General features: G+C 38.8%; 1 protein-coding gene across 1 annotated transcript in view; it reads left to right on the top strand.

The window, feature by feature from the left end:
• Window positions 1-18149, top strand: part of LOC144600567 (transmembrane protein 33-like) — a 110937-nt gene that overhangs the window by 82933 nt on the left and 9855 nt on the right. The window contains exon 6 of the mRNA XM_078412300.1: window positions 12558-12641. Within this exon, the coding sequence (XP_078268426.1) occupies window positions 12558-12641 (84 nt within the window). The remainder of the gene's footprint in view (window positions 1-12557; window positions 12642-18149) is intronic.

Below are 18149 nucleotides of genomic sequence, written 5' to 3' on the forward strand. Positions count from 1 at the left end.
TGTACGTTCTCCCCGTGACCTGCGTGGGTTTTCTCCGAGATCTTCGGTTTCCTCCCACACTCCAAAGACGTACAGGTATGTAGGTTAATTGGCTGGGTAAATGTAAAAATTGTCCCTAGTGGGTGTAGGATAGTGTTAATGTGCGGGGATCGCTGGGCGGCATGGACTTGGAGGGCCGAAAAGGCCTGTTTCCGGCTGTATATATATGATATGATATGATATGATATGAAGAGGGCTTTGGAGGTTTATTTCTTGAGTCTATTCAAAAGAGAGATCAAAGGATTTTTAGTTATTAAGGGAATCAAAGGATGTGGAGTTAATGTGGGGAAAATGGTTTTGTGTTTTATTAGGGACCAAAAGGCCCAATCCTGCTTTATATATTTCTTATTTTTTCATGCAACTTTTAAATTTTGTCTCTACCCATGGAAGTACTGAGTTGCCATCACAACTTTATAATGTTTGTATAGATGGTCAACAAATATTAATTTCCTCCTGAGAAGACCCAAATTTCCTTCACAAAGATTGTGTATACTAGTTTTATTTTAGCATCATAATCCTCTCTTATTGCTTTAAGGATTAGCTAAAACTGTATGACATAGAATGTGCACATAATACTTTAGTTTATAGTGCCAAGTTTGAACCGTTATTGCTGTTTTCATTAGCTGTGCATATCTAAGCATAGATGCTTGAGACTTTACAGGATCATTTTCAAATTAGTAACAACATGAATATCGTAAGTAAATTAATGGATTCAGAAGAAAGGAAAGCAAAGTTCACTAATCTATAAATGCTTGATTTAAAAACACAGTCATACAGTTGAAAAGGAGACTTAGTGGTAGTATTTTTACAATGCACAACATACAGCGTGTGGCATGCTGAATTGTGAATTCTGGGTCTTCTATGCAGGTGCACACAAAAACAAAACATTTGTTATAAAACACAAACTGGAGAGAATGATATTCCTCTTTGATGGGACCTTAGTACACAGTGTGGCTGTTTAAAGGCAAATTCACACTAAAGTCATAGGAGGAGGATGGGACCAGGCCCCATGGGTTTCTGGGACTTCGTGCTTCTGCAGGTAGTCATCTGAATTAGAGTTCATGGTCACTGGATCACCACTACCAACCTCACAACCATCAAAATTGAAGAAGGACATAACTTGAAGGTAGATGACATGCTGACCAAGCTTGAGGATTCAAGTCCTCTTGCCAGTTTCCCAACCAAGCTTTAAGTACAAACAAGCTTAAACAAATGGCGACGCTTCCCTGCATTTGAGGCTCATTCCATTTACGAAGCATGTAAAAATGTTTTGGTATTGCAGTGGTGACATTAGTTGTACTTTGCATGCTGATTGATATCTCTGCTGCATGCGCAGAGACCTTTTATATATAAGTGAGTCCACCATATGACAGAAATACCAATTCCTGTTCTGATGAAAAATATTCACCTAAAACGTCACTTCTGTTTCTCTCTTTATAGATGCGACCTGACCTAAGTATGTCCAGACTTTTTTTTAATTCCATTGATTTATCCCTTATTTGTGAATTTATTAAGTCTGGAATTAATGTCTCGTTTCCTGCACAGTTGTTGTGGTGATAGACAGGATTGTACTTGTACTAATCTACTGGTTTGACATTGCATCATCAGGATACCAACCAAATTTAGCAAGATCATAGTTGCACTGCATCCTGATCATACTAACTCCTTGTATCTCACAGTACTGCAACAGACTTTAAGCATGTACTTCTGCTGAAATAGATTTTGTTTCCCTTTGACTGTTTTTACATGTTGGTGGCCAATGATGTCCAACCAGTAGCACAAATTGCATTTTAAAAAACACCAACAGCATCACTAACTCCAGGTTGACAGGAATCACCAATTTGTGGTGTTTGTGTTAGAGATCCACATCATGAAGTGCATGCTGGAGTCAAATCAGCTCTGAGGTATATCTGGGGTTTCACATTTCTGCACTAAGAACAAAATTGTATCACTCTGTAATTTACAACATTGGGTGGTGAATCTGTGGAATTCATTGCTACAGAAGGCTGCGGAGGCCAAGTCAATGGATATTTGCAAGGCGGAGATTGACAGACTTGATTAGTATGGGTGTCAGGGGTTATGGGGAGAAGGCAGGAGAATGGGGTTGAGAGGAAAAGATAGATCAGCCATGATTGAATGGTGGAGTAGACTTGATGGGCCGAATGGCCTAATGCTCCTACAACTTATGAACATTATGAAGATAAACTTATTTTAATCCCAGAACAGCCTTGTGATTTCAGGCGAAAAATAAGCTTAGGATGAGTCTTGGTTTGAAAGCAGAGCAGATTGATCCTAAATCAATCCTGGGGTGCAAAGCTTCCTGTCCAGCGAGTGTACCATCTCCCAGATGTTCTAGCTCTTGATCAACTCTCAACTGGTTCCAATTACCCATATCTAGTGAAGTTGATAGAAAGTAGAAGCCATCTTCATTATGAATGCAGCAACAGTAGAGTTATAGAGTGATACAATGTGGAAACAGGTCCATCTGTCATGTCCCAGCTACACTAGTCCCACCTGCCTGTGCTTGGTCCATATCCCTCCAAGCCTGTCCTATCCATGTACCTGTCTAACTGCTTCTTAAATGATGGGATAGACCCAGCCTCAACTACCTTCTCTGGCAGCTTGTTCCATGCACCAACCACCCTTTGTATGAAAAAGTTATCCTTCAGATTCCTATTAAATCTTTTCCCCTTCACCTTGAACCTATGTCCTCTGGTCCTCAGTTCCCCTACTCAGGGCAAGAGACTCTGTGCATCTACCTGATCTATTCCTCTCATGATTTTGTACACCTCTTTCAGATCATCCCTCATCCTCCTGCGCTCCAAGGAATAGAGACCCAGCCTACTCAACCTCTCCCTTTAGCTCATACGCCCTAGTCCTGGCAACATCCTCGCAAATCTTCTCTGAACCCTTTCAAGCTTGACAATATATTTCCTATAACACGGTGCCCAGAACTGAACACAATATTCTAAATGCGGTCTCACCAGCGTCTTATACAACTGCAACATGACCTCCCAACTTCTATAATCAATACTGACTGATGAAGGCCAATGTGCCAAAAGCTTTTTTGATCACCTTATCTACCTGCGATTCGACCTTCAAGGACTGTAGGAATTACAGTTAAGAATGGTAAATTACCATTAAACTAGCATTGTAAAAGTGGGACATTTTAATATAATTTATATACAGGCAAATATATTTTTGGCATTGTGCTTTGGAGATGGATATTAGCCTCTTGTTGACGCTTTCCAAATAAAATTAATCCATTGAGAAAACAAAGTAATTAGTTTAGGAACATCACCTCATGCTAAAGTGCTGGAGAATGGCATCATTTTTTTTTCACTTTTGTCATATGATATCCACATCAAAGCAAGTTCGATACGCAGCCATTTCTGTTTTGTGCCAGTCTCAAAATCAAACTAAACTGCAGCGGAGTTAATTTTTCTAAATACCTCTTTTGTCTTTGGAGTAAGATTGCATCTTGTAGTGAAATTTGTTCTGCAAATCATTCAAATTAGAAATTGTACAAGGTTTTTAATAAACAAGAGGGTTAACTTTTATCGGCAAAAAAGAACTAATTATCATTTTAGGTTAGATTTAAGCCTGTGCTTAAATGATGAAATTATGGTTAACCCATCATTGCTGCATCTACTTTAATATTAATTTATGCTTTCAAATCAGTTGAATGGCATTTTACGCTGTCAGATTACTATCTCTGCTGTCGGGGATGCTAATTGAAACTTTTTTTACTCTGAAATACCTTACTTTTCTGATGCAATAATTTAAATATATTATTCCTTATAACTAGACTGAGAAATATTTAAAAACAAACTGCTTGAGTAACTCAGTGTTTCAAGCAGCATCTGTGGAGGTAAAAGGCTATTTGATGTTTAAGATGGAGACCCTGCATCAGGACTGAGACTATTGATATTTATATTGAATTATTATTGTCATATGTACTGGGATACAATGGTAAAAAAAATGTTTGTGTACTATCCAGATAAATCATTCACACCTGATTTTAATCAAATCATACACGAGGCCAAGATGTTGTACAAAAGGAGAAAGGAAACAGTACAGATCATAGTGTTACAGCTACAGAGAAATTGCAGATAAAAATAGCACAAGGGCCACAACAATGTAGATTGGTAGAACACAAATTCTTCCTTAGTTAATGAGAGGTCATTCAAGAAGTCCATAACAACAGGGAAGAAGCTGTTCTTGAAACTGCTGAGATGTGCTTTCAAGGTTTGTATCTGCATGATGGGAGAGGGGAGAAGAGGTAATGACTAGGGTGTGATTGGTCCTTAATTATGTCAAGGCTGCTTAAGGCAGTGTAAGATATAGATTTAATGGGGGTGGCAGTATCTTTCTTCGGACTTCAAAGATGCTGCCTGATCCATTGAGTTACTCCAGCACTTTGTGTCTTAAATTGTACTCATTTGAAAAAAGGAGGCAAAATTGAAAACAATGATCGAAAGCTTAATTATCTTCATATATAAGTACGATCTCCTGCAACAATAATATTTTTTGGCCTTGATGTTTCTGTTGGTTATCCAACATTTAATATGGATAAATTAAATGTGTATTTATATGTCCACCTACCCATTCTAGTTGCTTCCAAATCCGCTCTGTATTATTTTCTTCCTTATGTTTGCATCTAATCTTTATTAATTTATGATTCAGTGGAATATTGTAGAACAGTCGCAGATGGTTAGTACAAGATGATCATCAATAACTAAAATAAAGAATTTAACGGAATTGGCAAAAGTTGTGGAAATCAGTGCCTTGCAGAACATTTGACAAACATTCTCCACATTCAAAGCCTTCACAATTTTAAAGACGTACATGAGATCTTTTTTCCAGAGAAAAGACCCCCAGTTTTCTCCCCAGAAATCAAATTCTTTTTTTTTCTGACAGACAGCAATAATCTGCAAATCATGTAGGAACTCTTGTAAACTGTAATTTTCAAGAAACTGCCGAACCTCAAAAGATTGTCAACTGGTGCTTAAAGTAGATATTTACTTTTAAAAAGTTTTCATGGTTGTGTTTGTGCTATGGTAGAAGTTTGTCAGAACCATTAAGCTCCATTTTATCATAGCAACTGACTATTGGATTTGGTTGTTAGTGTTATTTGCATATTTCCTTTGCAATTTGCATTTAAGTGTTCAAATTTCCTGTCAGTTCCTTGAATGATAAGCATTTAATCCAGATGTAACTTACAATGAAGTGACTTTCCTTAATTCTGGAAAGAAAGAGCAGCAAATATTTCCCACCTTTATTGTATTGGAGAAATTAAATGAGCAAATGGAGTACTGAATTGGGCATTTGGCAAGTTTCCATTCAATGCCAACACAGATGGCTCTGTTGTTGCAGCAGAAGCAGAAATACTGCATTAATGTTTAAAGGGATTAAAAATCCTCTTGGCAGTAGTGGCATATGTTACCACTTAATTGTTACATTGGATGCTTCCCCTGCTGTTACAAAACCTTCAGTCATTTTGTCTGCTTATAAACTATTCAGAATTTAAGATTTAATTCATGCTTTTGACAATCTTTGTGCTTTGCTAGTGTATTTGTACATCTTATAAGATATCAATAACTTGTAGCAGAGCCACTTAACATGAGGGCATTACTTAATACATGCACAGGAAACTTACTTGCATTTAAAGTGTGCAGAATTTTGAAAGTACCATCCCAATGTGATCCCCAACATTTTGTCAGCAGTGGATCAAATCAAATAGTGAAAGTTAAACTAAAATGCAATTTCATTCATCCAAATGATGGATTAGAAAAAGTAAATGTTCCTTTTTAAATTTAACTCTTGTGATATTCAGGTGGAGAAAACAGATTGCTGTTGCATTTGTTTCATTTTTTGTATTAATTTGTATTATGGTCAGCGTTCATACTTGTGCCAGAATATACATTGTGAACAGATTTATTGACATGTAAGAATGCAGAGGTAATTGCCAAGTGCATTAAGATCAGATCTTTCAAAATATGTGTGAAATAGTTTAGAGTTAAGACCACTGCATTCTGTTAGTGCCATTTGTTATTTTTCAAGAATTATAGTGTGATTCATTTAAAGACAAAATGTTAAGCAGTTTTCCACTGTAAACTTTTAATACTTCCATATTACCCTTTCCTGTTGCAAATACTGGTTACGTTCAGGGTGAGGTATTTTAAGATTAACTTGGCCAGTATGACATATACATGTGAGGACAAAATAGAATGTCACACATCCGAGGCACAAACATTTTATGGCGTTCTCGATGACAACAACGCTCTTTATGTTTCCTTTTAATCTGTAAACCTATTGTTCTGGATGAGTTAGATGCCACTTTTTGGATGCTAAATGACCATCTCATTCTACAGTGTGGTGGCCAAGAATTTGGCGTTCAGTGCCAATTGGACATAATTATTTTGCTTATTCTTTTGCCATTATAGGAATGGTGTGGGCAAATGTTTAGGCACTCTGGGCTCATGCAGGTGCAGATAAGGTGATTAAGGCCATTTGAAACATCCAATGCAAAATCTAGATTGTAGCTATTGTGGTCCCTAAAGAGAACCTGCATAAAAAGGTAATTTTGTGAAAATAACAGCGTGGATCCCAGGGAAGCAAAAATCTACTAAAACCTCTAGTTGATCTTTCCTCCATTCAATCAATATCAATCAATAGTCGTTTATTTGACACTTACACATAAATGTGTGGTGAAATGAAACATTACCCGCAGTTCAACAATAAGACCAATAAGAATAATCAATAAAAATGCAATAACACATACAATCATAAACTCATACCACACAAAAGAAACATCCATCACAGTGAGTCTCCTCCAGTCACCTCCTCACTGTGATGGAAGGCCAGAATGTCTTTTCTCTTCCCCTGCCGTCTTCTCCCTTGGTCAGGCTGTTGGAGTTGCCACGTCGGGGTGGTCGGGGCTCCCGACATTGAAGCCCCCGCCGGGCGGAGAAAATCCCGCGGCCTATTCCAGGCCGCGTCGGACGGTGAAAGGTCCGCGGCAGGCCGACCCAAGCCCCGCAATTCGGGGCGGGCAAAGACGCTGTCGCTGCCAGAGGTCCCGATGTCGGCCCCCACCCAGGGGCCTGTGGGCTTCCGACATCCATGCGGCCCGCGCCGGAGCATCCGGAGACGAGTCGCAGCCGCTCCCACAGCCTCCGAAGGCAGCCAGCGCCGCAGGTGGTGAGTCCGGGCCGCGGGCTCTGCGAACCAGAGCCCAGGTGGTCCCAGGTGCATGGCCGGTGGTAGGCCGCAGCGGGAACGGAGACACGACACAGAAACAAAGGTCGGGTCTCCGCTCGGGAGAGAGAATGTTACAGTTCCCGTTCCCTCCCACCCCCCCCCCCCACCCCCCCCCCCCCCCCACCCCCACACACATAACATACAAACACTACACCATATTAAAACTACAATTCAGACAAAAGCAACAAAAAACACAAAAGACAAATGGACTGCAGGCAAGCCGCAGCTGCGAGGGCAGCGCTGGCTCCTCCTTGGATATACTCAAATCCAGGATGTACTCCTTGATCTTGATTGATTCCCCCCCTCCCCATGATTGGTTGTTTTCTTTCCCTAATATACCCTATGTGTAGCTAATGCACTTTCTCTGGGAATACACAGCTCATTGGTCTCGGATAAATGGTGCCCAAAATCCTTGCTGTTCAATCCTGCCAATGGAATTGTGTTTAAAAATGTTTCACCTCACTGTACTGTTCAGTTTTATGTCTATTCCCAACCCTCCATAAATTATAATTGTTTTTGATTACCTCAGCAAACTAGATAGACGAGCGTGCTATGTCCACCTCAGCCAAATAAATCAATGATGGCTTAAGCTATGCTGAAAGTGAATAAGTGAGAAACAGCAGGTTGCATAATTGTTACTTCCTAAGCAAAATGTCACAATATATATTTAAGTATTGCTAAAGTTAATAAATGTATTTAAGATATTTAATTCCATCGGAAATGAAATACCTCGATGTAATCTATCTATAATTTCTACTTTTAACTTGGTGGACTTGAAGAGTGAGGTATCAGTTCATGAAATTAGTGAATGTAATTAAAATGTTAGCTGAGTATGAAGTCAATTACAAAGTAGAGTAAACGTAGGCTTAAATCACTAGGTCATATTAAATAATGCAGAGTAAATGTGCATCAGGAAAATGTACTAGTGAAACATGTTGACCATCATTGCACTCTGTTTTTGTCTGAATTTGTCTGGCATTTCATATAGCAGATTACCTCATCTGTAGCACCAGAATGTTGGACTGCAACATCAAAGTATAAGACATAATCACTTTGGCTTTCAAATTCGGAGCCTTGATGAAGTGAAAAAATGATCCTTTGGTCCAAGCACAGACTGTTTCTTCCAATACGCAGCCTATCTCTGAATGATAGAATCTTAGAAGGAAAGTGCTCATGTGCTTAAAAAGAAGCTGCAATGGCTGGAAATCGGGTTGCCATGATAGAATTAGGAATGAGTGAAGTGAAAGGTGTAAACAAAGTCAAGAGATTATAAGTAAGTTTTTAGGTTTGTTTGAATGAATAGAATTGACACTTTAAATGAAAATCTTTTGATGTTTAGATAATTGTACAGAACCAGGAACTGTTTTAATATGCGAGTTGAGAACTGACCAGTGACAAATTTAAAATATCCTTGCCATGTATGGCAAAGAGTTGTAATTGACAACATTAAAAGTTTCCTTAAATTTACGGCACAGATTGTACATGTACCTTAGTTTTCAGATACCAATAAAAGTTATTTGGTACCAAAGCCACAATTGGAAATGTAAGTGCCAAAAGCTGTTTTTTGGTTCCCTGTCTGGAACTGATCTAAAATCATTTAAAATCAGAGTGGTTTAATTGATTATGTTTTAAGGACCACCAAAAGCATTGTAGTATTACAGTTATTACCATTTTATTGAAGCAATCTTGCAGGCAAAATAAATAATACAACTTGTGCTTTTAATTAAAATTTGTATTTGCCAGTAAGAATTATATTTTAATCTAAGTCTCAAATCCACCTTGTCAAGACTAGTAACCTAACGATTCCCTTCACTCTGCTGGCTGTGATGATCCATCTGGAAATAAATTTCAACATGTTTAATATAACCAGCAGCACAAGTGCTAATTATCAATCTCATGCAGAAAAGCTTACAGAGCTGCTGATGTGGGAAGTGGTTAAAGTATTGCACGAGTGTGCTATTGATTGTTACTCTGAGCATGCGTTTTGGGCATGAGGCTGAGACAGAATAGAGGAAACTTCAGTCCTCTACTGGCTGGGAGAGCTTGATGTCAACATTGAATGGCAGAAGTGAAAAGAATTCCTCCCTCCAGAACTATCAGCGTGATATGCATGAACATGTCTTAGAAATAAAATGGAAATTATGTCATTTTGTAGAGAACTGCATATATGAACCAATGAATTTATTTGTCTATTGGAATTGTATCATTGATTTGAAAGCATTTCGCATGGTAAATATACTTTATCAAAATAACTTGAATCTATATATCTTTAGATGCAAAAAATAAGGTAGTAAATCTAATTTAACACTTGTTAAAGCGGCATGAAGAACATGCTTTCCAGTTAAAGATTATATGTCGTATTACAATTTTTGCACAGAAATTAATTGGAAACAATGATGGGTGTATTTTACAGAAAAATAAAATAATTGAATCCCTCTGTGGAAATTAATTTAATAGAGATTTTCTTTGTAGTTATAACTGTATTCATTACGGATTATTATTGCAATGTTTATGTGCACAAAAAAATGTTCCTTATAATGTGTGTCTAACTCGGGAAACATTGGTAGTTAGTTCTCATCTTGTTCGTTTCACAGAAACGCCCACATTTAATGAAAACTTGTGTTTAATGCGATTTCATATTTTTTTGTAGAATTGCAAGCTGCTGATGTTTAAATTTTAGAATTAATATATTAAATAAGCATATTAAATGTTGGGTCTTCCAGATATACTCTCCTCAGTTAGCGTGGCTGGCCAGCAATTTTTTTTATTTGATATACTCACTGCAAGCTGTTTTCATCAGGCACCCAACAATAACTTGTTACCCTGTCTGGGTAATTGGAAAAACATCCTCACACCCATTGTGTTGAGAAGCTCTTTTATCTTGCTGTTGGTCTGTGAAAAGGGTAATAAAATATAGAGAGATATTATATGCTAGAAGATAGGCTTTTGGAATCTGGACAACTGAAAGGACATTGGAATTTAGTAACAGGAATGTCATGAAGGCTGTCTCTGGAACAGAGGTAGAAATGATTAAATATATTTGCGAACAACCTCATACAGTGTCCTCTGTAATGTTTGGGACAAAGACCCATCATTTATTTATTTGTCTCTGCACTCCACAATTTGAGATTTGTAATAGAAAAAATCACATGTAGTTAAAGTGCACATTGTCAGATTTTAATAAAGGCATTTTTATACATTTTGGTTTCACCATGTAGAAATTGCAGCAGTGTTTATACATAGTCCCCCCATTTCAGGGCACCATAATGTTTGGGACACAGCAATGTCAAGTAAATGAAAGTAGTCATGTTTAGTATTTTGTTGCATATCTTTTGCACGCAATGACTGCTTGAAGTCTGCGATTCATGGACATCACTAGTTGCTGGGTGTCTTCTCTGGCGATGCTCTGCCAGGCCTGTGTTGCAGCCATTTATAGCTTATGCTTGTTTTGGGGGCTAGTCCCCTTCAGGTTTCTCTTCAGCATATAAAAGGCATGGTCAATTGTGTTCAGATCGGATGATTGACTTGGCCATTTTTTAGCTTTGGAAAAACTCCTTTGGTGCTTTAGCAGTATGTTTGGGATCATTGTCTTGCAGTAGAATGAACTGCCGGCTGATAAGTTTTGAGGCATTTGTTTGAACTTGAGCAGATAGGATGTGTCTACACTTCCGAATTCATTATGGTACTACCATCAGCAGTTAAGTGAGCCAGTACCTTCAGCAGCCATACATGCCCAGGCCATGACACCCCCACCACCGTGTTTCACAGATGAGGTGGTATGTTTTGGATCTTGGGCAGTTCCTTCTCTCCTCCATACTTTGCTATTGCCATCGCTCTGGTATAAGCTAATCTTCGTCTTTTTCCAGAACTTGACGAACTGTAACCTGGCCATCCTATTTTTGCGGCTAACCAGTGGTTTGCATCTTGCAGTGTAGCCTCTGTATTTCTGTTTATGAAGTCTTCTGCGGACAGTGGTCACTGACAAATCCACACATGACTCCTGAAGAGTGTTTCTGATCTGTCGGACAGGTGTTTGGGGGTTTTTCTTTATTATAGCGAGAATTCTTCTGTCATCAGCTGTGGAGATCTTCCTTGGCCTGCCAGTTCCTTTGCGATTTGTAAACTCGTCAGTGCTCTCTTTCTTCTTAATGATGTTCCAAACAGTTGATTTTGGTAAGCCTTTGGTTGATGTCTCTAACAGTTTATTCTTGTTTCTCAGTCTCATAATGGCTTATTTGACTTTCATTGGCACGACTTTGGTTCTCATGTTGATAAACACCAATAAAAGTTTCCAAATGTGATGGAAAGACTGGAGGAAAGACTAGGTGCTGAGAGCTCTCTTATACCTGCATTAAGGAGGCAATTAAACACACCTGAGCAATTACAAACACCTGTGAAGCCATGTGTCCCAAGCATTATGGTTCTCTGAAATAGGGGGGGGGGACTATGTATAAACACAGCTGTAATGTCTACATGGTATAACCAAAATGTATAAAAATACCCTTTAATAAAATCTGACAATGTGCACTTTAACCACATGTGATTTTTTCTATTACAAATCTCAAATTGTGGAGTATGGAGGCAAATAAATAAATGATGGGTCTTTGTCCCAAACATTATACATGGCACTGTATACATTGTGCGCCCACTCATTTACTGTGAAAGTGTGGCATGTTCTTGCATTATTACATAATGATAAGCTGTATTAATTTACACACGTGATTAATTATACTTGTTGCTTTGAGATTTGATATGAAATAAAGCAGCTTAAGGATTGATTATTAGCCTCCCCTCATGGTGTGTGTTGAGAGAAAATGAAGAATGTGTTCAAAAGACATAGATATCTAGAATTTATCCTAAGGGAATGCAATTGTTACATGCTATCAGACAAATTAATATACAGCAATTTGAGTCAATTCCCAGATCACTTGCATTCAGCAAAAAATTGTAACACCAAGGAAAGACTTTAGGAACTATAGTTTCTACTGGGTCACCTTGATGAGGTCTGATTCACACTGATAATTCAGATATGGTGGTTCATTTTCCTATATTTTAAGAATATTATTTAATATGTTAAAAAAAACAGAGCCAAATAAATGTTCTTGTAAATGTATATTTGCTGATTTTAATCTTCACAGTAGTAATTGGTTTAAGATATCAATGAAAAATGAATACTGCTGATGTACCAATTTTATCTTAATATGTAGGCTCAATATTAATAAATTGTCAACCAGATGTATGTGTTTGTTTCACAGTGGCCGGGCACATTTATTCCTCCCCTTTTTCTATTATCGTTTCATGACCTTAAGGTATGCATCTCGAAGAAATCCTTACTGCAGGTAGGTGAATTTTATTTTCATCCAACGCTGCTATTATGTTTGAATGGGGTGATCATTGTTACAAAGTCCATGAAGAAATCCCTCGGTGGATATACTGTTCAGAAATGCTATATTCACCCCTAAACGCTATGCAGGGTTAGCTGAACAATTCTTTATATTCTTGTAAATAAGGATGCTGGATTAACACAATGTAATGTTTTGCAGAGCCCAAAATAGAGCATTTTATATTTTAGTATCTGGTTTCAAAAATCTTTGAAATTACATGAACATTTTTCACTTTCCTGTCAATATTCAAACAACATCTTTTTTTAACCATTTGGACATTTAAATTATATTGATTTTTTTAATATTTTAATTTAATCAAAATGACCTATTTTAAATAATGAGATCATATTTTGAGAGGAAGGTGAACAAAACTACTTTACATGTCTACTATAGATCATCAAATCTTTTAGGCCAAAATTCTGATCCCATGTTGCAGGCATTGAGCATTGTAGGTCATCAAAAAATAATATTATTTCACTTGGCAATAGCATATTTTCAAATGTAATATTTTTAAGATCAGGGATGTTGTTAAGATTTAGTTTAATTTTTTTAATATTAATATCTTTGTATTCATCATGAAAAGCAAAATTTAAAATTTGAATACTTTTGTTCACAAAATGGCAATAGAATTATTTCAAACAGAATAGAATATGGCAGTAAAACGCCTCTAGAGACAGTCTCCTCGTGGGAGAGTCTATAGCTAAAGACCACCTCTTTAAGATAGATGGACTGAATTTTTTCCTCCGAGGTTCTTTGAAATTCTCTTCCTCCAAGGACATTGAAAGCACAATGGGTGAGTGAAAAGGTAGTAGTAGAGAGAATGTAGCTTGAGAGGCAGAGTGACCTCCTATTTCATTTGTCTATATGATTGCAAATTTAGTTCCAGCAGTGAGACTGTAGTAGTGTTGAAGGAAAGTGCTGGTAATACTCAGCTCCTTAGGCTGCATCTGTGGAGAGATGAGACATTTGATGACATGTCATCAGAACTGGTAAAAGTTGGAAGTGAAATGAATTTAAAGTTGTATGGAAAGGGGGAGGGGCAGCAAGAACAAAAGGGAATGGCTGTGAGGGGATGAAGCAAAGTGAATTGTGATTGTGCTAACCTTGAGGGTGGTCAAAGAATGTCCACAAGAAATCTAAACTGCAGTTGAAAAGCTATTCCATTTATTTTCCATGTGGTCAAAAAAATAATGGAATGGAGATATTAACACTTTCTTTCCATGGATCCTACCAGACCTCCTAAATATGTTCAGTTTTAACCAAGTTTCTAGCATCTACGGTGTTTTGCTATTAAAAATATTTGCTACATCTATTCATTTATCATTATCTAGACAGCACACGTTTGGCTTGGCGGCATTGACACAGAACTAAGTCTCACTGTGCCCCTGTACTTTCTTGATAGAAAAAGTTGGCAACATATCCAGCTGTTAGGATGATGGATTAAGTTAGCACTAAAGCTGCTATCACAATGTGACTCAATCTCAAAGTAAAACTTGTATTTATATACTATTGGGTTATGATTATTTGAATCTTAGGAATATTGTATCTTACTGTTGAAATGCAAGATGCTCTTCTAGGTTATTTAAAGCATGATGCAACACAAGAATTATAGAAGAGTGCAGTAAATCTTCTGCAAAAGTATGATATGTTATGAAGGAGAAATGCAATTTGATAACCAATCAGGTGACAACTGCAATTTGATAAACAAAGAGGTGTGTGGGGGGAGAAGCAATAAGATAAAGCAGGCCAGAAGATGACTAAATGATGGAGTTTTAAAGGGGCTCCTAGTTGACTCCTTTCAAAATAGGTTGTGGTACATACTTTGACTGCAGAGATCAAGCACCACGAGAGCACTTGCACCTTTATATCGATATTCATCAAAATCTGATGTGGTAATAGACACCATTGCGTGATGATAAAGAATCACCATAACTATTTCACTGAATTGTATGGGGCAATTTGGGCAGAGACTGGGAATAGATTGAACTGCAACTATAAAATCTGAGCTAAACGTGAACCCCATCCATTCATAGGAGCAAACCAAGGGTGCCATCTGTAAATTTCGTAGACACAGTGTGTAGTCAAGTTACATATGCAGTCTGAATTCTTGAACTACCCACAGCATCATTTTAAAAAACAATTGGCACTGAAGAGCAATTAGTAAGTAGTGAAACATTAAATTTCGAAAGGCAGCAGATGGATTATAGGCATGACAGTGAAAAGGAGATGTATATTTGAGATATATGCCACCCAAGCCTATAACAGGAGCAAATGGATAGCAGAAACTATGAATCCTTTGTACACCATGCAGGAGTAAAGTGGAATGGTTAAACCTGGGTTATTGCAATGCAAAAACAGTTTTTAAATCAATGATGAAAAATGAATAGCAAATGTCAAGCAAAGAAAGTCTGTAGCAAAGGGTAAAGGAAAGGCACATTGCATGTATGACCAATTTATTATCAATAATGACAAATGTTGTCCAATAAATATAGCCAGTCCCATGAAACTGCATACAATATTTATTGCTGATAAAGTTAGTCGCTTTAGAATAACAACAAATTATGATAATGTGAATTCTCATTCTGAGAATAGTTTAAATTACAAATTTTGCAAAACGCTACAGAATACAGAATAGCCAATTAAATGATAGATGATTCTGTCAAAAGATTGCAGTGAAGATGATTTAATATTGATTGCATCACGCAGCTGCATTCAAGATTTAGCTGTCCAAATTGTGGCTATACGGGTGCAAGAATAAATTCAGTGCCTGTAACAACCGACCAATATATAAAGTGGTTCAAATTAACTAATCGCCTGAAGGAATTATTATATTCAATAATAATCCCAAATGAACAATTATTTAATGTTGTGACTGAAAAAAAAGCCACATATTGCAATCGCAGAAAACAATCCATCAACCACTATCTATTGATAAAAATGTTCCTAATTCCCAATGCTAAATTTAGCAGTTATCACAATTTGTAGATTGATAATTTGTCCAGGCGCTTCAATTTTTGTGTTGTCTAAGAGAGCCAGTAATATGGTGAGATCAGTTGTTTCTGTTCCCTTGCAACACTCCTTTTGGCGAGTCATAGAGTCATACAGCACAGAAACTGACCCTTTATGTTTGTGTAAGAAGGAACTGCAGATGCTGGTTTAAATCTAAGAGACACAAAATGCTGGAGTAACTCAGCAGGATAGGCAGCATCTCAGGAGAGAAGGAATGGGTGACATTTTGGGTCGAGACCCTTTTTCAGTCTGATGTCAGGGGAGAGGGTGGTATGTAGATAAGGAAGTGTATAGATAAGGAGGTGTAAGATGTGAGAACAGGACAAAGGAAATGGAGATCAAGGAAAATGTAGAATAGCTCATTGTTAGTTGGGATAAGGTAACAGCAAAGCAAACAGATAAAATGTAGTCAGACTGGTCGGAGAACTGGGAAGGGGAGGGATGGAAAGAGAAAGCAAGGGTTACTTGAAATTAGAGAAGTCAATGTTCATACTATTGGGGTGTAAGCTGCCGAAGCAAAATATGAGGTGCTGTTCCTCCAATTTGCGTTGGGCCTCACTATGACAATGGAGGAGGCCCATTGTCAGTGTGGCAATGGGAGGGGGAGTTAAAGTTTTTAGCAACCGGGAGATTAGGTACGTTTAGGCGGACTGAACAAAGGTGTTCAGCAAAACAATAACCAACCTGCGCTTGGTCCCACCGATATACAGGAGTCCAAACCTGGAACAGCGGATACAGTAGATGAGGTTGGAGGAGGTGCAAGTAAACCTCTGCCTCATCTGAAAAGACTGTTGGGGTCCCTGGATGGAGTCAAGGGAGGAGATTTTGGGACAGGTGTTGCATCTTCTGTGGTTGCAGGGTAAAGTACCTGGGGAGCGGGTGGTTTGGGTGGGAAGGGACGGGGTGACCAGGGAGTTGCGGAGGGAATGGTCTCTGTGGAAAGCGGAAAGGGGTGGAGATGAGAAGATTTGGCTAATGGTGGGATTCTGTTGGAAATGGCGAAAATGTTGGAGGATTATGTACAGTATGTGACAGCTGATGGGATGGAGTGTGAGGACTAGGGGGACTCTGACCCCGTTACGACTGGGGGAATGGGGAGCAAGAGCGGAGCTGCAGGATATCGAGGAGACCCTAGTAAGGGCTTCATCTATAATGGAAGAAGGGAACCCCCGTTCCCTAAAGAATGAGGACATCTCCGATGACCTGGTATGGAATACCTCATCTTGGGCGCAGAAGCAGCGTAGATGGAGGAATTGGGAGGATAAAGTCTCTACAGGAAGCAGGGTGGGAAGAATTGTAGTCTAGATAGCAGTGGGAGTCAGTGAGTTTATAATAGACTAGACCAAGTGCACCCGTTGGGCCAAAACCTCTCCTGCATTGATTCAGCACCCTCTCCTCCCCCACTCCCCTCTCCCCACACTCCACACTCCCCCCTCCCCTCTCCCCCTCCCCTCTCGCCCCCACTCCCCCCTCTCCTCCCTCTCCTATCCCCCACGCTCCCCCCTCTCCTCTCCCCCTCCCCTCCCCCCTCTCCTCTCCACCTCCCCTCCCCTCTCCTCTCCCCCCTCCTCCTTCCCTCCCCTGCCCCCTCCCTCCACTCGCCCCCTCCCTCCCATCTCCCCTCCCCCTTCCCTCCTCCTCCTGCCCTCCTCCCCCCACCCTCCCTAGGAGATAAATTTAAACTTTATAATGTGAATAACTTTAAAAATATAACACCAATTTCAATGAAACTTCTTCCATTAGCACCAAAGGGATGACGGTGAGTAAGGTGGGGCTAAAATTGGCGCGTTATCATGTACCGTTTTGGATGTAGTTGAGGAACAAACAAACAAACAAAGGAGACTTTTGGTATATAGATGTGAGTTGATAGTTTGGCTCCTATGATTGAGACGGTGAGATCAAGATATGGTAGGGAGATGTCCGAGATGGTCCAAATGAATTTGAGTACAGGATGGAAATTAATAGTAAAGTTATTGAAGTCAGTGAGTTCTGCATGGGTGCAGTAGGTAGCACCGATGCAGTGGTTAATGTAGCAGAGGTAGAGTGTTTGTGGCAGTTACAAGTACATAAGTATACTAATCCCAGTTTCCTTAGCCTTCAATGCCATGGTATTTAAAGGGTTTATCAAAATATTTCTTCAATGTGGGGGAATTCCTGCCTTCACCACCCACTCAGATAGTGAAACCCATATTACAACTATGTTCTGGATTTAAAGCAAACTCTTTCACATACTACCTCAAAATATCCTCCACCTCACCTTAATCTATGCCTTCTGTTTGTAGATACCTCTTCTGTGGAGAAATACCTTATTTAAACTTCTCATGATCTTGTGCATCTCAATCAGGTCCACTCAACTACCTTCACTCTAAGGAAAACAAACCTAGTTTATCCAGTCTCTCCTATTTCTGAAATGGTCAATCCAGGCAGCATCCTGATAAATCTCTTTGCATCCTA

Source organism: Rhinoraja longicauda, chromosome 15, assembly GCF_053455715.1.
Source record: "Rhinoraja longicauda isolate Sanriku21f chromosome 15, sRhiLon1.1, whole genome shotgun sequence".
Taxonomy (NCBI): Eukaryota; Metazoa; Chordata; class Chondrichthyes; order Rajiformes; family Arhynchobatidae; genus Rhinoraja; species Rhinoraja longicauda.